General features: G+C 42.0%; 1 protein-coding gene across 1 annotated transcript in view; it reads right to left on the reverse strand.

Moving 5' to 3' along the window:
• Positions 1-25,691, reverse strand: part of MXRA5 (matrix remodeling associated 5) — a 34,393-nt gene that overhangs the window by 5,944 nt on the left and 2,758 nt on the right. The window contains exons 2-5 of the mRNA XM_010383487.2: positions 25,398-25,613; positions 11,946-12,075; positions 11,322-11,712; positions 1,228-6,195 (exon numbers count right to left, since the gene is read on the reverse strand). Of these exons, the coding sequence (XP_010381789.2) occupies positions 1,228-6,195; positions 11,322-11,712; positions 11,946-12,075; positions 25,398-25,613 (5,705 nt within the window). The remainder of the gene's footprint in view (positions 1-1,227; positions 6,196-11,321; positions 11,713-11,945; positions 12,076-25,397; positions 25,614-25,691) is intronic.

Genomic DNA, 25,691 nt, shown 5'->3' on the forward strand with positions numbered 1-25,691 from the left:
CTGTCTTTTGTTTTTCTTTCTTTCTTTTTTTTAAAAAAAGGAGCACCACTGCACTCCAGCCTGGGCGACAGAGTGAGACTCCATCTCAAAAAAGAAAAAAAAAAGGAAATTCTGCCATTTGCCACAACATAAAGGAACCTGGAGGACATTAGGTTAAGTGAAATAAACCAGGCACAGAAAGACAAATACTCATTATCTCATTTATATGTGCAATGTAAGAAAGTTGAACTCACTGAAGCTGATGCAGATACTGGTATGGTGGTTACCAGGGGCTGGGGGTGGGAGTAAAGGGAAGATATTAATTAAAGAGTATGAAGTTCAGTTAGGAGGAATATGCTTAAGTGGTATTATACTCATGGCAACTATAGTTAATAACAATTTAGCTTATACTTGAAAATTGTTGAGAGTAGATTTTGTGTTGTCATCACACACATACGAAATAAGTATGCTATAAAAAAAAAGGATAGAGAAAAAGAATGTTTTGTTTCTCTTTTTCATTTTTACACTAGTCCCAGAAACAGGGCCATCTTCAGGCAAAGGAGGGCAAACGTGGGTTTAATAGAGAATTCTGGAAGCAGGCGTGAGTCCCAGCCACTTCCAAGGTTAGCTAAGATGGCACAAGCTCAATTACTAGAGACACAGCGTCTCCCTTGTTTATTTATGCTAATGCTGTTCTCCTGAACTCCTCGGGCTAGCTGGCTGCATGGGCGTGCCGGGCTTGCAGTGGCCAGCCACCCCTGCCCAGAGAGGCCCTTGAATCCATAAGAAAGGTGAATTAATCCTCAAGTAAGACTCCAGTAACTTTCTCCTACACAAACTCTGGTTAAAGGGTAGATTGGGTACATATGGACATTAAGATAGGACAAATAGACCCTTGGGACTACTAGAGGAGAGAGGGAGGGGTGGCAAGGGCTGAAAAATCCACCTATTGGGTGCTGTGCTAGCTACCTGGGTAATGGGATCTTTTGTGCCCCAAACCTCAGCATCACGCAATCTACCCATGCGACAAACCTGCACATGCTCCCCCTGCATCTAAAACAAAAGCTGAAATTATAAAAATAACAATAAACGCTTATTCAAGTAAAAACAATTCCCCAAATGTGTTATAAAAATTTCTCCTAATGTGCTTATGTTGTTCAACACATGCTGTTTTAATGTATTATATTGCTAGCCAATAAAATAAAAATTGACCAAAAAAAAAAAAAAGTAGATGCTTAAACATCTTACCTGTGGAAACCTTTGTCCAAGTAACGAAAGGCTTTGGTTTTCCTGTTGCCTCACAGGGGAACACGGCGTCTGTCTCGGCAGTGACGGACACAGTCTGTGGGGACTTGGTGAGGATCTGGGGCTTTTCCCCAAGAGACCAGAATTTGGATGCAGGCGGTCCTCCTGCAAAGAACTTTGAGCTGCTCTGGTGGAAGCTTCCTGAGGACTGGACAGAAGATGTTATAAAGGAGACAGAACTCTGGGTGGATGAGACCAGGGGGATATTCTGTAAGTTAGTTGAGGGTGACCCTGTGGTCCGCGGAGTGTGCAACAACGGAGGTGCTGGAGGGCCAAAGTCCAGATGGAAGGTACTATGGGAAGGTATCCTGTTGTAGGAACCTGGATTAACTTTTCTCTCTCTCATTACTGGGGCAGGAGAAGTGGGTATCTGGGGTCTCAGGGTGACTCCCAGCTGTGGAAAAGAAAGAGTCCTGTTGGTAAAGAAAGGGAATCTTCCATTGGAATAATGAGGAATTCTTGGACTGGGAGGCTTTCCAACTGGGTTTCTTGCCTCAGGGATGTTGTTATTTCCCAACACTTTGGAGTAGCCACTGAATTGGTCAGTTCTTCGGTCGGCAAACTTACTAGGAATGCTGGGTTTGGACATGTGCAATGGGAGAGGAGTTGTTGTACTTGATAATCTTGGAGTTGTAAACTGCTTGTTCTCTGGTAAAGACCTAGAAGGATATGTAGTTATTTCTGGTTTGTTGGTCCAGTGATGAGGTGGCTGGAAAGTTACAAAGTATCTGGAAGCACTTTGTGTGGACATTTCAGGCAGCCTCACTGTTCCCGTTGGTAGGATGGGTTTGGCAGGGACTCTGGCTAGTTGATGAGAAGCATGAACCCTTCCATCCTGGTGGTGGCCATCTGGGCCATGTGGTAGACTCCTATTATCAAATACTTGCTTCTCCAATTCCAGCTTTATAGACAAGTTAAATGCATCCTGGTCGGAAGAGGGTGTTGATAATTCATTTGGCCCTGACATATGCTGTGTCCCTTCATTGTTCACTGGGGCTGCTTCGGTTTCTGGATTTCCCACATAATTCAAGAAAACATTTTCCTTGGAATCTCTAGATGTTTGAGATGTTCTTGGACTGAGAAGTGCTGGCTTAGTGGTGGTGGTTTCTCCCAAAGACATGAGAATCGTGGGTGGGGACAAGGATGCTAGCTCCTTCATCTGGGCGGCAGTAGGGGTGTGATTCTGTGGTCTAGTTTCAGAAAGGAGAATAGCTACAGTGGTTTCATGATGATCTTGATCAAGACTGGTGGTTTCTGCCTGACTTGAAGACACCTGCACTTTTATGCCTGAGAGAGTTGTGGAAGAACCAACTTCTTCCTGTTGAAATGGTGTGGAGACTGTCACAGAGGATGAAAACTCAGAAGTAAAATCCACATCCTCGAGCTCTTTAAGAAGGGGAGGGTCTGTAAGGTTTTCCCCAGAAGTGGTAACAGGTATGTCTGTCTGTAGCCTCCCAGGCTGGGCTGTCCTTGAGGGATTCCAGGTTGGAGTTCCTGGAAAGCCTACAGGAGAGGATTCTTCCTTAAATTCCCCCGTAGTGGAGACCAAGGAGCGAGAAGTTGGTATGACATTAGTAATTGACTCACCAGTGACTAAAGTGTCACTTTTATGTTTGTCGACATTTGTGGCATCATCATCCTTAATTTCTTTTCCATCTGATGTGGGTTTATATGTGACTGGAAGTGTCTCTTGGACTTTATGGTAAGATGAATATATTTTTCTGGTGGTTGTCATGTAATCGAAGGAATCATAAGGGCCCTCAGTTTTCAGAGAAACAGTTGTAGGCAAAAGTATAGTTTCTGAACTGGGAGTAACAATGTTTCTATGTTTATTTTCTGGAGAAGGGCTGGGCTTGGATCCAGACGCTCTTGAGCTCACTGTAGAAGGGGTATATTGATGTTTGTTTGGCCTCTTCCCGTGTTTTCTCCGTGGTGTTCCCTTGGATATGGGTTCTGCATTCTTCTTCATTTCCAACTGTTTGGGGGTATTAACTGTGTTATCCACCCAAGCTATAGGAACCGGAGAACTCTCCACTTGATTTGAAATCTTAATTTCAAGTGCTTGAGTTGGTTGAGTAGAAAAAGTCTCTGATGGGGCAAAAGTTGTGGGTGGGGTTTGCTTGTGTCGGTGGCGGAATTTGTGGGGGCGTAATCTCTTTCTCCCATTGGGTCTCCTTCGAGAAGGGTGAGTGGTCATGGTGGATGACGAAGCAACTTTTTGCCTTGGAGTTGTTGTTGCTGTTGTGGTGTCTTTGTCTAGCAGGGTGCCAACTGTGGTTTCTGCAGGCTTCTTAACTGGAGACACACTGCTCATTATACCCAGTGTGGAGTCAGGCAAAGTGATGGATTTGCTCTCTTGGCCCTCACTCTCAGAACTTCTGGAGTGTGTGGGGTCTCCCGCTAGCATATCTCCTCCCTGTAGTGTCTGAGACTTCTCTTTCATACCTGTTTTAATCAGTAAGGTGTCTTGAGTGCTTAAACTACTTTTCACAAGCTGCATGTTCTCTGTCGGTCCTTGTAAATGTGATTTGCCTGGGACACCTCGTTCACCTATAGTAGAATCCTCAAATGACTTTGATGTACTAGAGTCATTAACCCAGGTGGTGGGGATTGGAGTAATGTGTGCAAAGGTGTATTCTTTCATGTTATCCTCATGTGTTTGTGAATTAGTCTCCAAATCTGGGTCAAAGTATTGCATAGGCTCAGACTCAGCCAAAGAGACAGCATCCAATGGAGGCTCATACTCACTGGATGTGGGCTCTGGTGAGGATCCAACATCTGCTGCAGACCAACCCTGTGTTGCTGTCTCTTCATGGGTGGGCTCTTCATAGACTGTGTCTAAGGTGTGCAGAGCAGGAGATGGTTCATAAGGCTCAGATATAAGTGTAGGGGCTGCAGTCCACTTCAGGTCGCCTTCAGTGGAAGTTATCTCCTCAGTCTTCTCGGAAAACTCATAAACAACTTCTTCAAGAGGTGTGCTTGTTGCTTCAGGTTCAACAAGAATAACTCCATTGTGGTTGTGCTCCAGTCCCATGCTGGCTGAGGAAATGGTACTCAAAACGTGCTTTTCTTCACCAAGTAGAGGTACATCTGCTGAGGATTCTTCAGCACTGGCTGCTGTCTGCACAGGAGATGCTGACAGGGGAGAAACAGCAGGCAAAGGTGGTGTGATTTCTAGACTCAAGGATGGAAGACTTGTGGTTTTAATCACTGGGGGTACTTCTGTGCCCTTAGGGAGATTTTTCCCACGGACTTTGGCTAAAATGTCAGCCCAGCGCTCTGGATTAATCTGTTTGTTTGCCATGTTTATCCTTCGTCTAGATTCAAACACTCTGCGACCTTCTGCAACATTGGTCTCTGGTTCTTTTTCCGAATGCTTCCAGAGTTTCAGCTTTCTTCTCCCTTTCTTGGCTTTCTTGTCTCCATTGATGGCATCATCCTTTGTTTTGAGGAACACCTCTTGGTCCTTTGGATGCAGAAGTCTCCTTGAAGTGTTCTCTTCATCTCCCATGCCTGAGCCCCCTTCATCCTCCACGATGTCTTCTCTCACTCTGGAAAGAGCCTTTGCACCTGGGCGTTGGCCTCTTTTGGATGGCGAGCCAGACCCTTTCTTGGTCACTGTGATTCCCACGGTAAAATGGTCTGCCCCTTGCTGGTTGACAGCCACACATCTGTAGTAACCACTATCGCTGACTTGGACCTTTGGGATGGAAAGAGTTCCATTTGGCAGCATGTATACATGTGATGTGTTAGTCAAATCATTAATTATCCTTCTGTTTGGAAGAATCCAGCTAAGGTGGGCTTCGGGTATTGCTAAAGCATTGCAAGGCAATGTCACCGGCTCTCCTGGGTTCTTGCCAATTGTCACTGTGTCTTTCTCGGCTGGCTGAGTGGAGGGAGACTGCACAAGTACCCTATATACTATGCGGTCCATTTCATCCCTCACTTGAGCAATGCACTGGTACAAGCCCGAGTCAGATGGCTCCATGGACTTGATCCTTAGCCAGCCACTGCTGAGAATGGAGAACTTGCTGTCTGGATCATTCATGGGCGCTTTCAGGATGGAGCCATCTGGAAGCACCCAGAAGATAGACGGACTCTCAGAAGCTTTCACATTGCAGCTCAACTGGCATGGACCCCCTTCCAGGACAGTCTGATCTCTTTGCACAGCTCCACTAGGCTCAATCATTACCCAGCTTCTGCCCCGAGCCTGCCTTGTATCTTTGGTAGATATTGTTTGAGAATACTGGGTGTAGTAGGAAAGTAGCACCTTCTTGGCCGTACTCTGACGTCGGTTCAGCTGGATATCTATGGATGGCTGCATGACCCATTCTGGTTCTGCAAGAATCTGGGCTCTCACGCCTGTGTAGTAAAGAGCTTCCTCATCAGCATCCTGCCTGTACTGGTAGCTGACTCTGGGGTCTTTGCTGAGCATGAGCTCTCTGTGTAGCTTCACGGGAACTTCACTATAGTATGCTATCAATTTCCATAGCTTTTCATAGTTTTCCCGGGTCATCGGACACTCAAAGTCCAAGGCAACTGTTGCATTTATGTCAATATCTGGAGGATCCGTTTGGTTCAAGTGAATTTTGTACACACCCATTGGTTTCTTGATGTCACAGACCAAGTTCACCATGTTCCCGTGCTCGTCAGTCATGTTCAAAGAGACGTTCCACTGGGAGAGTTGGAATTTCTCCATGATGAGCTGGCTGTCACCATCCCCTTCTTGTTCTTGCTCCTCCTCAATACTGCTGCTCCTGTTCTGTCTCAGAGGAGACTCTATGGAAGGCTTCAGACAAGTCATGTCCTTCAGCTTGTGAATCTCATGCTTGTACAACTTCTTTGGACTGAAGCACATTGCACACAACTGACCACCTTCATAAGCTTTGTCCTTTTTACACTTCAGAATTCCTAAAACAAATAAGCAAATAGACACTCAATAGGGTAAGGAGCCAAAAAATGGCACGCCTTACCCATGGCCAGAGAATAAAGCCTATGTTTGTGTCTTTATCACCCAGCTGTAATCCCATAACCAAGGAATCCTATACATGAGTTGCCTTTGAGGCTCCATGTTAAACCACAGTTTTAGCACACTGTGTGGTAACTAACGGGTGCTTTATAACTGCTTAACCATTAATAATAATTTTTACTTAAAAATACCCTAAAATACTTACTAACAGGTATTTAAAAAGCATTTCTAAGTTAAAGTAAACAACTTCACTCACAGACATTATATAATGTACCTTCTGTGAAAGTTTAGGAGAATCTATATAAATAACTGCAAACTGGGGAAACATTTCTAGGTAAAAAGATGAATCTTTGCATGTATCACATCATATCTACTTTTCGTTGTTTTTTCATCTTGATATATATATGCCAATATATATTAAAAATCTTGAAATATATCTATCAATATATACAAATATGTATCTATCTTAATAGATATATATTTATATAATATATACATAAATAATAGATATATTTTATATAATATATAGATATATATCTCTCATGATATATAAACATATATTGATATATCAATAAATATATATTAATATGTAGATATATAGACATATAATCAATGTTTATGTCTAAATATATATAAATAATATATAAATATATATGGATATAAATATATAAACCCATGAAAGCATTTTCAGGTAAAAGGAAGAATCTTTGGCATGTATCACATCATATTTACTTTTTTAAATCGTTACATAAAATATATAAATTTATAGATGTACATATATTTATAAATAGATAATCAGCATATCTATATTATAAATAATTTATAAACGTATAATACATAATTTATATATTTATATATAAATATATAATCAATATGTATCTAGGTAGCTATGTCTATATTTATAACTTTCTATATATTTATAAATTTATAATATATGATGTATATATAATCAATATGTATGTATCTAGGTAACTATATCTATATAACTCTATATAAATTTGTAACATATAATTTATATATAATCATATGTATCTATCTAAGAACTATATATTTATAACTATATATGTATAAATTTATAATATATAATGTATATATAATCTATATGTATGTATCTAGGAACTATATCCATATTTATAACTATATATTTATAAATTCATAATATATAATTTATATGTAATCAATATGTATGTATATAGGTAACTATATCTGTATTTATAAATCTCTATGGATAAATTTATAATATATAATGTATATATAATCAATATGTATGTATCTAGGTAACTATATCTATATTTATAACTCTCTCTATAGTAAACACTTCGCAGAGGGGTTGCTTTTGAGTTCACATTGTCCTCTTAGTCTCCTGGATATGAAATCCTCTGGAATTTTCTTCATCCTTTCTGGCCACAGCTCAGTCTCAGTCACTGCTTCCTCCTCCTCCTCTGCCTGAATCTTTGCTGACTGGGTCCTCCTTGACTTGGTCCTAAGCCCCTTTCCTTCCTGGTCTGCTTCAGCATCAATGGTCTCTCCCACATGTGTGGTTCCAATTACCATCCACCCGCCAGTGATGACTACCGTATGTGCTTCTCTAGTCCAAACACATTCTCTGAGTTCCACACCCCATTGCCTCTTTATATGTCTTTTTAGATAGCATGAAGGCTCCTCGAACTGACATCTACAAAACAAACTTATATTCTCTCCCTGACCTAAATGTAGAGTCTTGTGCCTATTCTATCTCAGTAAATGATGGCATACTCTCTCTGCTTGGGGAAGCTGGAAGACCAGGAGTTTTTCTTGATAGTCCTCTGCCTACTTCTGCCCATTCACACTGGGAAGAAGCCAGTCATACTGCTTCATCTATGACTTGGAGAATTATAAAACTCCTAACTGGCTTTGCCATCTTTCCTTTTGCCCACCTGACCATGGTTTTCTGTGTGACTTTCAGAGTAAACACCTCAACATGCAAATAGGATTGTTTTGCACTTCTCCCCCCAACACACATACACACACTCACACTCACACCCACACACATACATGCTGTGAGACAAACCAGCAAACATCAGCAGCATTTCCCAAAATCCCTTGGCCAGCTCAATTTCAGGGTTCAGGGAATGCGCACAGCCTCTAAATGAATGTCCTGAAGAGGATGAGTAGGCTGGAGCACAGGCCCGCATGCCTCTTGCCTGAATCACTGCGCTTTTAGAAAAGATGAGTTCAATGCTCCTAGCCCCTGCCTCTTTCTGCACATAAGATAATGTCTGGCAGGATTAATGACTGTGACTTTGTAACCTATAAGCAGATGTCCCCTGGCACCCAAACTTTGATGAGAATCAGCTCTAATGTAACCTCTGAGCACATCTGATGTGAATTCTGATCACATTTGATGTGACTTCTGAGCACCTGCAGAAGCTCCACCACCTGTGTATAAGCTGTGGGCTGAAACACTGCTATGGAACAGTCTAACAGAAACTCTCTGAAAGATTCTGGGATTGCAATCTTCAGAAAGGCTCACTATATAAGACTAACTTTAATACTTTAAAATCTTGGGTTTCTTTCACATACATGCAAATCTACACATATGCAGATGTACACACATGCACACACATACATGCATAGATATGCACACACAAAGACATGCATGCGCATCTCCAGACAGTAGCAGAGATGGTTCTTTGCCCAGCAAAGTTTTATGGGTCCACATCCATAATGTAGTGCTAATGCTACAAAATAGCCATCCAAATGCATTTTCAGGCTCCCTTGCATTCACTGGGGTGTGAGGACTGGTTCTCACGAATGGAATATGAGTGGAGGAGGTGTGTGTCTTTTCTGGTTAATACCATTCACACGTGGGTGTACCTCTGTCTTTCCTCCATCCATTGCTTGATGGTCTCTTGGAATGAAGCTCTAAAAGCTAAGAAAAAGCAAGCCTCTTGAACGTCTAGCAGTAAAGACTCCCAAGCAGGCAACTGAGCAAATCTAATGATGTTGAGTTGGAAATAAGTTTAGAAGCTGCAAGGAACAGACGGGAAGACTGTGTGGCTAGAAATAGATGAATAAGTAGGACAATGGGACCACCATGCTAGAGGATAGTGGGGACAGGTGGAGCGACCATTGTGTGGAGACTTCTTGGAGGGAATGTGCAAATGTGCGTCTTATCCTCACAGCAATGAAAATCAGTTACGCAGAGGTGTGGCCTGGCTGGATGCACATTCTGCAAAAATGTTCTCACTGCTTTGTAGAGAGTGGATGGAAAACAGGGCTAACAAGGCCATGGGGACACTTGTTTAGAATGCTCCCCCTTCCTACCAGAGAGAGAAGGAAAGGAGCCTGACCCAGGCCAGTGGCTGTGAGAATGGAGTTGAGGAAATAGATCCAGGGTATGGTAAACACAATGCGATCTGAGGATGGGGATAGGTTGCAAAGTAGGGCTTAGAGAAGGGGGAGAAAAGAAGGAAGGAAGAAAGGGAAGAAAGGGATGGAGGGAGGGAGGGAGGGAGGGAGAAAGGGAGGGATGAAAGGAAGAACAGAAGGAAGAAAGGAAGGCAGGAGAGAAGTCAGGAGGAAGGAAAGAAGGAAGGACGGAAAAAAGGGAGGGAGGAAGGAAGAAGCAAGGGAGGGAAGGTGGGAAGCAGGAAGGGAAGGAAAGAAAGACGGAAGGAAAGAATGAAGGAAGGAGAGAAGGAGGGAATGAAGGAAGGAGAGAAGGAAGGAGTAAAGGAGGGAAGGTGGGAACCAAGGAAGGAAGGAGAGAAGGAGAGAAGGAAGGAAAGAAGGAAGGAAGGAAGGAGAGAAGAAGGAAGGAAGGAGGGAAGGAAGGAGAGAAAGAAGGAAGGCAAGGAGGGACAGGAAAGAATGGAAGGAAGGATGAGAAAGATAGAAGGAAAGACCGGATTGTAACGGAGAGCAGAAGGCAAGGAAGGAAGTGAAGAGAAGAAGGACGGAAGGAAGGAAGGAAGGAAGAAGGAAGGAAGGCAAGAAGAAGGAAGGATAAGGAAGAAGGAAGGAAAGAAGGACAGGAAGAAGGAAGGAAGACAGAAGAAGGAAGGAAGGAAGGAAGAAGAAGTGGGTTGAAGTGAAGGAAGGATAGGATAAGAAGGAAAGGGAAGGAAGGATAGAAAGAAGGAAGGAAGGAAAGCTAGAAGGTAACGGCAGTAACAGGAAAGGAAGGAAGGACGGAAGGACCCACGGAAGCAGGAAGGAAACAGAAGGACAGGAACGAGAAGGAAGGAAGGAAGGAAGGAAAGAAGGAAGACGGAAGGAAGGACGGAAGGAAAGAAAGAAGGAAGGAAGGAAGAAGGAAGGAAGAAGGAAGGAAGGAAGGAAGGAAGGAAGGAAGGAAGAAGAAGGAAGGAAGGAAGGAAGGAAGGAAGGAAGGAAGGAAAGAAGGAAGGAAGGAAGGAAGGAAAGAAGGAAGGAAGGAAAGAAGGAAGGAAAGAAGGAAGGAAGGAAAGAAGGAAGGAAGGAAAGAAGGAAGGAAGGAAGGAAAGAAGGAAGGAAGGAAGGAAGGAAAGAAGGAAGGAAGGAAGGAAGGAAAGAAGGAAGGAAGGAAGAAATCACAATCTACTTTGTGGCAACTGCTGCACATAAGTCCTGCTTGTTGCCATAGCTCTCTGGATCAATACTGAGCATCGCTTCCCTGTCCGTAAAATAACGACCTTGTAGCCACTCCTCACCAGCCTGCTCTTTTCCAAGCATCCTTTGTAGCTTTCTCATGGAACATGCATTCACAGCCCCTCCCCAGTCCCAGTTTCCCACATTAAGCTGCAGTTCAAGGCTGGCATGATTCTCCAGATACCCATTCCATGGCAACCCACATCACCTGTATGTAACTGATTACATTGACCACTACATTTCACTAAGGGATAACTGCATTTGCATTGGGGAATGAAGGTGGCTTAACATTTAAGTGGTAACGTTTAAAGTATGGGTTCCTATCTTACTGATTGGGTGCTCAGATTTCATCCAAGGCAAGATGAATAAGTCAATATAAGAACCTTGGAGAAAGGAACGTCTCCAAAAAGATAAAAGAATGTGCAGCCAGGAGTGGTCTGCTCTCCTCTCTTCTTACCTCTGGATTTTGCATCCCATTCCAAAAACCATCTCATCTCACAATCACAGGTCCACGGATTTCCCTGCAAGTAAAGATTCTCCAGAAGCGGCATGTTCTGAAGCATACTGGCAGGAAGAGTTCTAATCATGTTCTCCGCTAAGTAGAGGTGCCTTATGGTGGAGAGTCTGAAATAATCCAGAAAGGTGAACGTGGAGAAGGTGCTGGGGTGCAGCTGGTGGAGCAGATTTCCTTCCAAATGGAGTAGCCTCAGGGACGTTAAGCCGTTGAAAGCCTGTGGGTGGATAAACTCAATCTTGTTGTGGTCAATGTGTAGCCTCATTAAGTTAGAGAGACCCTGGAGGGTCTGTCCTGTGATCACTCTCAGCTTGTTGTAGCTGAACTTGAAAACCTACAAGGGCAGAGGAAAACAAAACAAAACAAAAGGATCCTGTTTATAGTTTAAAAGCCACAGCCCCAAACAGAAACCAGTACAAAGGGCTGGAGAGTAGTAACATGAAACTTGTCTTTCATGTCAAAAAATAGCCATTTTATTGATCATTAAGGAGAATGACATAGTTCCCATTCTTTATTACTGGTCTTAGAGGATGCAATTAGTGACATTTACAAATGCCGCAGGTTTACCTGAAGAGAGCTGAGGTCTCTTAAAGCTCCGTCGGGGATGCTTGGGATCTCATTGCCATGAATCATAAGTAACTCCAACTTGGTCAGTCCTGCAAATGAAGTTTCTGACAGGGCCTGTATGCTATTAAACCTAAGGAACAGTAATAATAATTATTATTATTAAGAAAATAAATAGCAAATACTTAACTCCCACATGGGAAACATTCTCTAGCATGCCCAAGAGCAAATTAGTACAATGGTGAGTCTATTTATGTATTTATTTATTTATGACAATCTTACTCCGTCACCCAGGCTGGAGTGCAGTGGTGCAATCGTAGCTCACTGCAGCCTCCACCTCCCAGGCTCCAGCAATCCCCCCACCTTAGCCTCCCAAGTAGCTGGAAGTACAGGCACAGGCCACTATCCCTGGCTAATATTTTTTTTATTTTTGTAGAATCAGGGTCTTGATATGTGCCCAGCCTGGTCTGGAACTCCTGGCCTCATGTGATCCTCCTGCCTGGGCTCCCAAAGTGCTGGGATTACAAACATGAGTCACTGCACCTGGTCATGAAATAGTGATTCTGAGGTTATAGGGGTGCCATTCCGAAAGATGTTTATCCCTTTGTGTCCCTATCTCTGGGGTCAAGAAGAAAGTGACACATATTTATTTGTCTTCGTTCTGTTAAGGAACATTCATGGAGAACTTCGACTTGGAATATGCTAATGTGATCAGGAGGCTATTTGGTGTCCATCAGTAGGATTTAGAATTCAACATGAGGCGTCTTGGAAACTCTGTGCTGAAGTGACAGTAATAAAAAGGGACACATGGCTAGCAGGGACGGGCAAATCCACAGCATTGGAATTTGCTTTGCATATGGCAAGAAAGGAGAGAGCTTCACGCTAAGGGCCAAATAGAAACGTTGACCACAGACACCGACAGTCTTATTTCCCATGGACAGGTTGCCATGTCTGATGGATGATCAAAGTTACTTGTAGACACGCTAGGTTTCTTTTTTTGTTTTGTTTTTCCCTGTAACCTGTCCTCAAGAGGAGTTCTTTTTGTTTGAAATGTTTGGTATTTTGTTGTTGTGTATATAATTGTCAAGATACTTTCTTGACCAATTTAGAAATTTCTCATTGCCATATTGGTAATAGCATACAACAATGCTTAAACTTGACCTCTGGATAAGCAATTTGAAAAATGAATAGAGAAGCCTGCATGCTGTTACCATAAATCACTGTTTCTGCTGAGATATAATACATCTAGCCTGATATCATCCATTGCTTCTCCTTGTCACTTAAATAAAAGGAAATCAATTAGCAGAGAACATAAGTGAATAGCCCATAGCTAAATGCAGCAGAGGCTAGCATGGTCCAATTTTCTCATACCCATATGTGCCCAAACCTGGACTACAATTCCAAAGTCAACAGAAACACCAGGTTAGATGTGACTCCCCTAAGACCCAGGCTTAGGAAGCTCCTTTCAGCTACAAATTTTTGAGTGCAGGAAATTTATAAGCTCTACTTTCAAAAACCATTCACCTTGATTGCATCAAACTTTTCAAAGACCTCCTTTCATAATTGCATTCTTCTCTTTAAGAACAATTTATGCGAAGAAAACATCAGATGGAATTAAATGCATCCCACCTTATTGAAATAATGTTGTATAGATTCAATATGGCATATGGGGAAAATATAGTAGAAGATGATCCTATTTCCTGTTCATCATTTTGACTCATGTAGTCAGTGAACAATCATATATAGTGGTTCTCTCTTCTTGATTAGATGACATTTCCACTCTTCTTTTTAGTATATCACTCCAGTGTGTTGTCAGCTAAGCTCTGCTTTATTTAACACTGGTGAGAGGTAAAATATTAAAAGAATTGGGCTCATAGCTATTTGTGTACCTTATGAACATGCTTTGGATTCCATAGAAGGTGGGAAACTTAGCTGGAATTGAGCCTTGTCCTCTTTGTATTACTGTTTGCCCTTTATCACCTAAACCCCATGAAGCAGGCTAATTTTCCACAGCAGAAACTGAGATTCAAGAAAGTTTCCAGGCTGGGCATGGCGGCTCATGCCTGTAATCCCAGCACTTTGGGAGGCTGAGGCGAGAGGATCACTTGAGTCCAGGAGTTCAAGCCTGGGCAACATAGTGAGACCTAATCTCTACAAAAAATACAAAAATGAGTTGGGTGTGATGGTGCATGCCTGTGGTCCCAGTTACTGGTGAGGCTAAGCAGAGAAGACCACTTGAACCCAGGAGGTCGAGGCTGCAGAGAGCTGTGATTGTGCCACTGCACTCCAGCCTGGGAAACAGAGCAAAACCCCATCTCAAAAAAAAAAAAAAGTGAGAAAGAGAGAAAAAAAGAAACTTTCCAAAATTTTCAAGGAATAGGAAAAAAGGGGGGTTAAGCCATGCAATGTTCCATTCCAAAGTTTTTTTGCCATTACCTAGTGGTATTTTGGTCTTATTAGAACAAGATGGGAACTTAAACATTCCACAAACAAACACAGTAACAACAATAATGTCCCCATTACTGAAGAGGAGACTCCCAGAAGACATTAAATGCATTCAAGAATATAGTCAGTGAGAGTGAAATCCAGGCATCGTGAGAACAAAGCTTCAACCTGCATTCAGACACTGTTAACTGAGGTGGGAGAAGCTGTCAATATCAACTTGACATTGTATTTTATTTAGTGAATTCAAATGTATGGAATCATGGTACAAAACTCCCCAAAATATAATGCTGCAAAGATAAGTGAAATTCAAGGGCATGAAGTTTTATTTCATGTTAAGGACCATGAACCTCCTCAGTGGGTAAAATTCCACATAAGAGAAGAAAGAGGTGCATTTTTCCAATCACGAGCTCAGCAGTTCCCTGTGGAGTGTAATAAAGGGGAAGGAAGGTGTTGACTCCTGCAAGCTGGGTGGGGAATGGGGGTCCCGGTGTGTAGAGGTGAGATAGAAGCATAGAAAACTCTCTCCTGCTCTCTCGCTGTCTCTCAAGACAGGGTCTGGCTCTGGTGTCCAGGCCAGAGTGTGGTGGCACAGCCTCGGCTCACTGCAACCTCTGTGTCCTGGGCTCAAGCCATCCTCCCAGTTCAGCCTTCTGAGTAGCTGGGACTACAAGCACACACCACCACACCCGGCTAATTTTTGTATTTTTAGCAGAGATGGGGTTTCACCATGTTGCCCGAGCTGGTCTTGAACTTCTGAGCTCAAGTGAGCTACCCGCCTCCGTCTCCCAAAGTGCTGGGATTACAGGTGTCAGCCACCACACCTGGCCAGGCCTCATGTTTTGAGGTCAGGCACACTTCACATTGCCTGCTGGCTATCCCAGAGAAGTTACCAAGCTTTTTGGAAGCTCAAATTCTTCATTAGTAATGTTGCTGAGGATTCTTTTTCCAGAGAGCCATGTGTGGGTTAAAGGACATAATGTCTGCAGCCACTCAGACATTGCTCTGTGTCAAGGACTGCTACAGAGTTTCTGGAGGGAATAGGTACAACAAGGCTGACACCAGGAAGATCAAAGGGAAAGTCACAGCCAAGCAAGACACAAAAAGAGACATGATAAAAATCTGTGAGTTAAAAATGGCAACTAAAATGTAGTTAGGCAGGGGAATAATGAGCAATATGTTATATGAATAAAGACATTCAATGAAAACATATTCAGATGTTCAAAAATTTATACATAATATGAATAATGTAAAAATCATACAGGAATCATAATATTCGTAAACACGTCCATTCAATGATTCTTCTCAGAGACACTCAAGTGACCAATTTCAGACCTGATTTCAGCTGACTCCAGAGTAGAAATCTACCTGATACGTTTCTAATTCATTCTTTGCCATGTTATCTTTCAAGGAACTTTGCAGCCTGATTCCATATGTTTCAACTCACTAAATAAAATAAAGTGTCAAGTAGATATTGCTGGCCTCTCCCGCCTCAGTCTCTGAATGCAAGGTGAAGCTTTGGTCTAAAGACACCCGTATCTTACCATGGTGACTGTGTATTCTTGGATGTACTCAGTGTCTTCCATGAGTCTCCCTTCCTCTATAACGGGGACTTTATTGTTGCTGTTGCTGTGTTTGCAGGGTTTTTTCGTTCCCATCTTGTGGGTAAATGAAGTGCCAATCATGGATAATGACCATACTAAGTTGCCATTTTTTATTTTTTATTATTTTTGTTTTATTTTATTTATTCATTTGAGATGGAGTCTCCCTCTGTCGCCCAGGCTGAAGTGCAGTGGCACCATCTCGGCTCACTGCAACCTCCGCCTCCCGGGTTCAAGCAATTCTCTGGCCTCAGCCTCCCGAGTAGCTGGGACTACAGGCGTGTGCCTCCACGCCTGGCTAATTTTGTATTTTTAGTAGACACATAGTTTCACCATGTTGGCCAGGCTGGTCTCAAACTCCTGACCTCAGGTGATCTGCCCGCCTCAGCCTCCAAAAGTGCTGGAGTTACAGGCATGAGCCACCGCACCCGGCCGCCATTTTTATTTTTAAAAGAAGACCTTATTTCTTCTTATTTAGACACAAGCACAAATGATCTAGCACACAAGAGGGGGCCAAGAAAGTCTTACAGGATGAGTTTGCCGATGGCATCCTCAGAATTGTTCACAGGTTTTTGTTTGACTGAAATACCAACCATGAGGAAAAATGCAATGCACGTGAGTGAAAAGCAAAGAGAGTCTAAATCTATGTTTCAGAGTCACCGACTACAGAGTAAAAGTCTACCTGACACATTTTCTCATTCACTCTTTAAATTGATTTTCTGCAAAATCACTATGCAGTGGCAATATTCATTGCTCAAGATGCACACTACAAAGAGGAATGAAGCTCTGACACAGGCTACCATGTGGGTGACCCTTGAAACCTGGTGTTCACTGAAAGAAGCCATTACAGGTCACCTGTTGCAGTGGTCCTCAAACTCCGGGCCACAGAGCAGTACTGGACTGGTTAGGAACCAGGCTGCACAGCAGGAGGTGAGCAGTGGGTGAGCCAGCAAAGCTTCATCTGTATTTACAGCCATTCCCCGTTGCTGGCATTACCGCCTGAGCTCCACTTCCTGTCAGATCAGCAATGGCATTAGATTCTCAGAGAAGCACAAATCCTATTCTGAACAGCGCGTGCGAGGGATCTAGGTTGCGCACTCCTTATGAGAATCTAATGCCTGATGATCCTGTCACCCCCAGAGGGAACTGTCTAGTTGAAGGAAAATAAGCTCAGGGCTCCCACTGATTCTACATTATGGTGAATTGTAGAATTATTTCATTGTATATTACAATGTAATAATAATAGAAACAAAGTGCACAAAAATGTAATGCACTTGAGTCATCCCAAAACCACCCCCTCCCCAACCCTGTCTGTGGAAAAAATTGTCTTCCATGAAACTGGTCCCTGGTGCCAAAAAGGCTGGGGACCGCTGATCTATTGTATGATTCTGTGTATATGAAATGTTCAGAATAGTCAAATTCATAGAGACAGAACACAAAGCAGTGGTTCCCAAAGGCTGGAGGAGGAGACGGAGTAGAGAATGACTGCTTAATGGATATGAGGTCTCCTTTCGGGGTGGCAAAAATGTTTCGAACAAGATAGAGATGATAGGTACACAATAGTTTGAATGTACTAAATGGCACTGAGTTGTAGAGTCTACAAGGGTGAATGCCATATCATTTGAATTTTACTTTAAAAAATTGCAAAAACATTGTACAGGGCAGCTTTGTATGTGCCTTCAGGATGTAGTGGGCTCTGAAAACAAGCTCTAATGCTTTTAGAGATGGAGAAATAAAAGGAAAAATAAGGCAGATGCTATTTGAACTTCCCTAAATATGAAACGATGTCTGCTACAGATTCTACATGCATGGATTCATTCTCCAACTCAATCACAGCTATAATTTGAGCTTTGTGTGTCTACAACTTACTATTCTGGGTGGGTCAACCGAATAGGCAAGGGCTCAGCTCTCTTAGCAAGAAGGATGACTAGAAGGGTAAAAATAATGAAAAAGATCATTTCAGTTAGTTGTAAATTTCATAAGGAAATAATTAAAGCACAGAAAGGAGAGTAGAAGGGGTTTGGTGGGCCGATGTCTAGGGCAGAGCTCTCTGGGGAGCTGAGACTTGAAATAGGGCTTAAGAAACAAAGGGATGTGACCGTGTACACATCTCTTGGGGCAAGGCATTCCCAATAGAGGAAAACACCCAGAGATTTTCATTGCTTTATACAAAAGCCCACTGTTTGGTTTGTTGACCCTGATTAGGAACTTGGTTTGGGTGCTGCCTCAGTGTTTCACTCCATTATGGGTTGACTTACAGTTCATTCACTTTCTTAACTCTCAGCTCCAAGATGCCTCCTTCTATTTCCAGTGATTCATTCTTGGTCCACTTGGGCATGGCCTCATCATTTTAGAAGAATATTCCATGGTGGACAATTAGTTAGCTCTCTGGTTTTTGCTGTTTGCCATAAAGTTCAGAGTTATTGGCCATCTTTCTGTTCCTTAGACTCACCAAACTTGCCCGCTTTATGGCACGGCCATTGATTTGATCTCTATAGAGATGCTGCTCAACATCCTGTAGTGCACATGATGGCCCCTACAACCCAGATTGATTGAGTCCTAAACATCAAGATTGCAGAAATTTGGTAACCTTACCTTAGCATGTGCAAATTTGTCTATCTGTCTCTCTGTCTGTATCTATCTACCTACCTACCTACCTACCTATCATCTATCAATCTATAATCCTCTCTATCTCTCTATCAATCCATCTATCATCATCCTATCATCTATCAAGCATCTATCTATTATCATTTATATATCAATTATATATCTATTCATCCATCATATCTATTTATCTTCTATTATCTATCCATCCATCACATCCATCTTTCTATCAATCATGTATCTATCATCCATCACATCTATCATCTATTATCTATCCATCGTATCTATCTATGTATCTATGTATCTCTGTATCTATCTATCCACCTATCTATCATCTATCTATGTATCTCTATCTATTCCATCTATCTATCTATCATCATATCATCTACCTACCAACATACCTACTTTTCATCTATCCCTATCATCTATCAGTTTATCATCCTATCTAGCTATTATTCTATCATCTACCTATTATCCTATCATCTATCTATTATCTCTCTATGCATCTATCATATGTCTATTCATCCATCACATATATCTATCTATTTATCTATTATCTATTATTGTTCCATCGTGGCATCTATCTATCTAATATCTGTGTATCCATCACATCTATCTATCATCTATTATCTATCCATCCAAGACATCTATCATCTATGTATCATCTTTCTATATATGTATAGCTATTCTATCTATCTATCATCCAATCACCTACCTATCAACATACCTACCGTTCATCTATCTCTATCATCTATCAGTCTATCATCCTATCTAGCTATCATTCTATCATATCTATCATCTATCTATTATCCTATTATCTATCTATCAACAACCTACCTATCATCTATCTCTATCATCTATCAGTCTATCATCCTATCTATCAATCTATCACTCTATCATTCTATCATCTATCTGTCTGTCTGTCTGTCTATTGTCTATCTATGGCAGTAGTTCTCAAACAGGGGTAAATTTGCTTCTAGGGAACGTTTGTCATCATGTGTAGACACTTTTGGTGATCACAACTATGGAAGGGGGTGCTACTGGCATCTAATGGGTGAAGGTCAGGGAAGCTGCTCAAAGTCTTACAATGCACAGGACAACCACATAAAGTAATGATCCTATCCAAAATGGTAATAGTACCACAAATGTCAGTTATGCTGAGGTGAAGAAACCCTGCTCTAATCATAGATAATCTTTGGGCAGATGTGGTTTCTTTATTGTTATTTAGGATTCTAGATTTAGTAATCTGTCTGGAATGGTGAACACACAGAAGGGAACTGATGTCAGCATCAAAATCCTTTTCCATTTCTTGGATGCTGACATTTCGCTAGATACAGTAAGCAGGGGAAATAATGGTATCAGGTGAGTAGGTGAGATTGTCAGGGACCAGGTTACCTAAGAGCTGAGAAGACATGGGAAGGACTATGTTTTCTTCACACCAAGTGCAAAAGGGAGTGATTGGAGGGTTTAAGTAAGGGAGTGACATGAACTGAAGTATGTGTTAAAACAGCAATGTTGGCCACTACCTGGAGAACGTGTCAGAGCTGGGCAAGAGAAGGAGGCAGAAATGCAGTGAATCCTGCAGAGATATTGAGGGATGTTGGATTCATGACCAGGTGTGGCAGTAAACATGAAGGCACACAGAACATTTCCAAATGTACTTAGAGGAAGAGCCAGCAGGCATTGCTGAGTGGTGGGAGTGAGAATGAGGACAAACTTGGGGGAAGGACTTCTGCTTGGAGGGGAGCAAGTGGATGGATTCTATCATTTGCTGGATGGCAAAGGCTGGAAGAGACAGGTGTTGGGGAAAGAATTCAAAGCTGTATTTGCCATGGGATGTTTGAGAATTTTGTAAGAATCTAAGGGGAGAATAGGGTTCAAGACCAAAATGGAGACCCAAGATGCATGTTCAGGCAAGACTGGCCAATCAACCAATGGAATAGAGCTCTGGGAGTAAATAATATCACCTGAACAGAGCCCAGAAGAAGGAGGCAGATCTTCAGACAGAGGAGATAGGGTTCTGAGGCTCAGTTTCTGAAGTGGGTCAGAAACAGCTGGATGTTCCTCAGCACATTTTACTTCAAGGGTGTGATACGTTTTCCTTTCATAGTTGTGGTCATCAAAAAGGTCTTCAGATGTTGCCAAATGTTCTCCAGGGGCAAACTCATCCATTGTTGCTAACTACTGTCTTAGATAGGTGTCAGATAGATAGATAGATAGATAGGCAGACAGATGATAGATACAATAGATAGATAATAGATAGATAGATAGGCAGACAGATGACAGACAGGTAGATAGGCAGACAGATGATAGATAGGTACATAGATACATAGGTAATATATGGGCAGACAGATTGATAGATGATAGAGATAGATGACAGGTACATAGATGATAGACATGTGATAGATGATAGGTAGGTAGGTAGGTAGGTAGATAGATAGATAGATAGATAGATAGATAGATAGATAGAATACATGATAGATGGAGATAGATTGATTGATAGAGATGATAGGTAGGTAGATAGATTATTGATAAATTGATGATAGAGAATAGATAGGTAGATTAATAGATGATAGATAGACAGATAGATAGATAGATGGATAGATAGAATAAGTACATCAATAGATAGATGATAGAGATACATGATAGGTAGGTGATAGGCAGACAGATGATACATAAATAGATCAATAGATTGATAGATAGATGATAGGTATGTAGAGAGATAGATTGACTGATGATAGAGATAGATGATAGGTAGGTAGAAAGGTGAGAGGCAGATGCATGACAGATAGATAGATATAGATATAGATATTGATATAGGTAGAGGGATAGATTGGTTGATTGATGATAGAGATAGATGATAGGTAGGTAGACAGGTAATAGGCAGATGATAGATAGATAATAGAGAGAGAGAGAGAGAGATTGAGAAAAACATAATGGCTCTTACTAAAGCCATGGATAGCTGAATGTCAAATTTAACCTGAGAAATTTGATGACAACAACTATCAAGGTGAAGAAGGGAAGATAGGAACAAAGGATCAATACTGGTTCATTTCCCTTCACATCTGAATAAATCCCCCTGTTGGGGAAGGCACCCAAAGTCTGGAACGGGCTCCACATCAGCTCAGTAAACCTGTCTGACCCTGTCATCTTTCCCCTGCTTGTCTGTTGTTGTTGTTGTTTGTTTTGTTTGAGACGGAGTCTCGCTCTGTCGCCCAGGCTGGAGTGCAGTGGCGCGATCTCGGCTCACTGCAAGCTCCGCTTCCCGGGTTCACGCCATTCTCCTGCCTCAGCCTCCGGAATAGCTGGTACTACAGGCGCCCGCCACCATGCTCGGCTAATTTTGTGTATTTTTTAGTAGAGACGGGGTTTCACCGTGTTACCCAGGATGGTCTCAATCTCTTGACCTCGTGATCCTCCCTCCTCGGTCCCCCCAAAGTGCTGGGATGACACCACGCCAGGCCCCCCTGCTTGTTTTCAAGGGGCATTAGAGAGCTTGTAGATGCAGATGCCAAGGATGCCAGACGTGAGAATGGGGTAGATATTCTGGAACAGACACAAGCCTGGGGAATCACCTGAGTACCCCCTTTCAGAACCCGAGGGTATACATGTCCCCTTTTTGCATCCTTCTAAAAATCAGCAGAGAGTCTGGGAAATGAGCACGACACTCAGGGAACAGAATCTAACTGGAGACTGGGATGACCCTGCATGAAGTGCAGTTCCGTGGCTCATTAGCCCTTTGGCTTACATTCCAGACGACCTTCATCACTATTGATTGGCAATCACTGAATATATAACCAACTCTGTGAAATGTTTATGGCAGACAGTATTTGCAAAATTATGTCAAAGGTTCCGGTTAATATCACAAGGCAGAACTTAAAATAGAATAGGCAAGTACGGCCCTTGTTGAAGCTGCAGAAAGGCATCATCAAAACCAGTCTTTTAATCAAGAGAAAAAAAACATTTAAGAGTCTGTAAATCCATCTCTAAGTGGATGCTATGTTGTTGGTTCCTGAAAAAAATATTTGGAAAACAGTTTTCAGAAATGCTTTTAGCTTGTCCAAGCCGGAAACAGCAATGCTGACAAAGAACCCTAAAAACAGCTGTGTGGGAATAGAAGGTTTCATGAACACTTGGCCAACAATTCCTTATTCCTTGAGAGTCTTATATTTTCTCCAGACTGCTAAAACACAGATCAGTCTCTGAGTTCTATCTGTTAGACATTGCTCTTGCTTCAGTCTTTTTCCCCAAAAAGATGCAAGATGCCAGACTCATTATCTAATTTGAGATGGATTTTTCTAAAACAATGCTACTATGATATTATTAGTGATTCTTTCAAGTAGTATATTAATTCCTGTTACAAATTAAACCAGATGGAGGTAATAGATGTTGATACAGTGAAGTGATTCTCTAGGGTTTTTATATTTTTCTTTTCTTTTTAATATTACAGAAAACTATCTCTAGATATTACTGGCATCAACAGGAAAAAGAAACATTAACAGGTTGGTATGTCTGTTTTATTCCCACGTTAAAGTCAATCTTTCTTGTGAGTTGTTTAAAATGAAACCATCAGAAACGGTGTTGTGATTTAGAGGTTAGCTATGTTTTGCTCTCACAAAATACTTCAGTTTAAAAATGAACGGGAAGAAAAGCATCCCAGAAACTGTAAATGAGATGCAAACAACTTCAGAGGTAATAGTCTTATTGGTGCTATGAGTCTCAAGCCATTAAACAAATCACCTCTTTGGGGAGGGTGCATGCAGGGACTGTCTCCACCCTCATTTCCAGCCTGATAGTCCCCTTCCCAACACCCAACACAAACACGCAAACCTGCTGTGCAGGAAGTACCTCTCTCTATATATATATATATATATTTCTGCATCAGCCCCATGCTTTTTAGAGGGTTCTACCAAGTCCTGGCTGATGGTGCCCCCAGCATGGGACCTGCCAAGGTGCCGGGTTTGAGAGACAAGGTGGCTAATCCCAGCAAGTGGGACCATGTGTTAAAATGGTTCATGTATAAAAAACAATTCCTAGACAGAGCCATTTTGCACCCCAAGGGCGGAAGAAAAAGAAGTTACAGTTAAAGCTCCACTTTCTGTTCTGCAAATATCACATGCGCCATCCCCCAGGATTCAAACGGGCTTTAGCAGACATGGAACCAGCACAAATGCCCACCAATGATAGACTGCATAAAGAAAATGTGGTACATAGACACCATGGAATACTATGCAGCCATGAAAAGGAAGAAAATCTTGTCCTTTCCAGGGATATAGATGAAGCTGTAAGCCATCATCCTCAGCAAACTAACAAGGGGAAGAGAAAACCAAACACTGCATGTTCTCACTCATAAATGGGAGTTGAACATTGAGAACACATGGGCACAGGAAGGGGAACAACACACACCAGGGCCTGCTGGGGGGTGGGGGGTGAAGGGAGGGAACATAGAGGATGGGTCAATAGGTGCAGCAAACCACCAGGGCACACATATACCTGTGTAACAAACCTGTACACTCTGCACATGCATCTTGGAACTTAAAGTTAAATAAATAAATAAAATGGGCTTTAGCACCTCTTCCCTTTTTCTTACTTCCATTACACAAGAAATGTGTCCTGATAAACTACAAGATTGTGAAAAGGGAAGCTGGCTTACATGTTACTATTCCCTCCTCTGGCAACGCCAAGCTGTTTTCCCCAATGAGCTATCATCGTTGTGGTTGGATGTTCAGATGGTCAACTCCTAGAGTCTAACAGCATTTCATTGAGAAACCTATTTAATAGTCTGTTGCCATGGGTTAGGGAAGTTATTATCTTATTCCCTCAACATTTTGTTCTCTTGTTCTACCACTGTCAGTAGGGAAGTTTCCATCTTACTCCCTCAATGTTTCATTCTCTGAATCTACCACTGAAATTTCCATCTTATTATGTCAATGTTTCATTCTCTTGTTCTACCACTGTCAATAGAGGGGAGTTTTTTTTTTTTTTTAACTTTGTTCTATAAGATGTCCAGGTACATTTACAGTTATTTTGCATTGGCTCAAATCTGACCATTTTATTTTTATTAAAACATCTCCATGGTGGATATTTCTCAAGCACTAATTTAATCGATTGTTCTGGGGATAGACTCTAGAAAGTAGCTAATATATTTTGTTGAAGAACTCCAAATGATTGTTGACTATTAAAATTGCAGTTGAGTACCTGTAGATCATAGCAACTAACAGTTAAGTCCATGAAACATTCGTGTGTATAAAATGAAATCAATATATTAAAATTTTACCTGGCACCCCACATCAAAATATGTTTTAAAAAAGATGTTGATATTTTTAATAGCCAAAATCTGCAGGAATTCCTTTACTGCCTCAAAGTCACAATTCTATCATGTACACGACTTATAAAATGGCACAGATGTTCTGCTTATTTTTATTATTCTTAAATCGTTGCTGAAGTCTATTTAAATCATCTTCATATGTTTAAGTGTGTGTCTCATTCATTCACCTCAACAATGTATTAAAGAAATGGTATCAAGGGAATTTTTCAACAAACTCTAAAGTTGTTCATGCTGCTCATTGGAAGACCTCACAGCAGTGGCAGCTGATGGATATATTCAGATAATCATCGAAAAAGCTGCATTTAGCATAACTAAAACGTTTCCTCTCTATTTTGCCCATCTGCAGCTCAATAATTCTCGACAGAGCTACACAGAGGAAATGCACATATGAAGTTAAGTAAATGCACATACAAACATGCAAAACCAGATCAAGACGCACGCACTAACAGTGGAATGGTTCGGGAAGAAGGTGGTACAAACCCCAAATTGATTCTTTCCACGTGTTTAGCAATGCCAGCGGGCACGGAAGCCAGGGATCGGAACGTGCAGTGGACCTCGCTGGGGACGTAGCAGGCACAAGGATGCGGGCAGGCCAGCGCCATTCGCGGATGGCCCCAAAGCAGGATCAGCACCACGGAGAGGGCCCCCCAGTGCGCGCGCTTGGGCATCTTGTCGGGGTGCCTGATTCTCGGATACCTGAGGTAGAACAAGGAAAAGAGATGCGCTTATTCACAGGTAGCACCGACTTCCTGTGGGCAATTTTTAAATTTGAAT

This window comes from Rhinopithecus roxellana, chromosome 7, assembly GCF_007565055.1.
Source record: "Rhinopithecus roxellana isolate Shanxi Qingling chromosome 7, ASM756505v1, whole genome shotgun sequence".
NCBI classification, from domain to species: Eukaryota; Metazoa; Chordata; class Mammalia; order Primates; family Cercopithecidae; genus Rhinopithecus; species Rhinopithecus roxellana.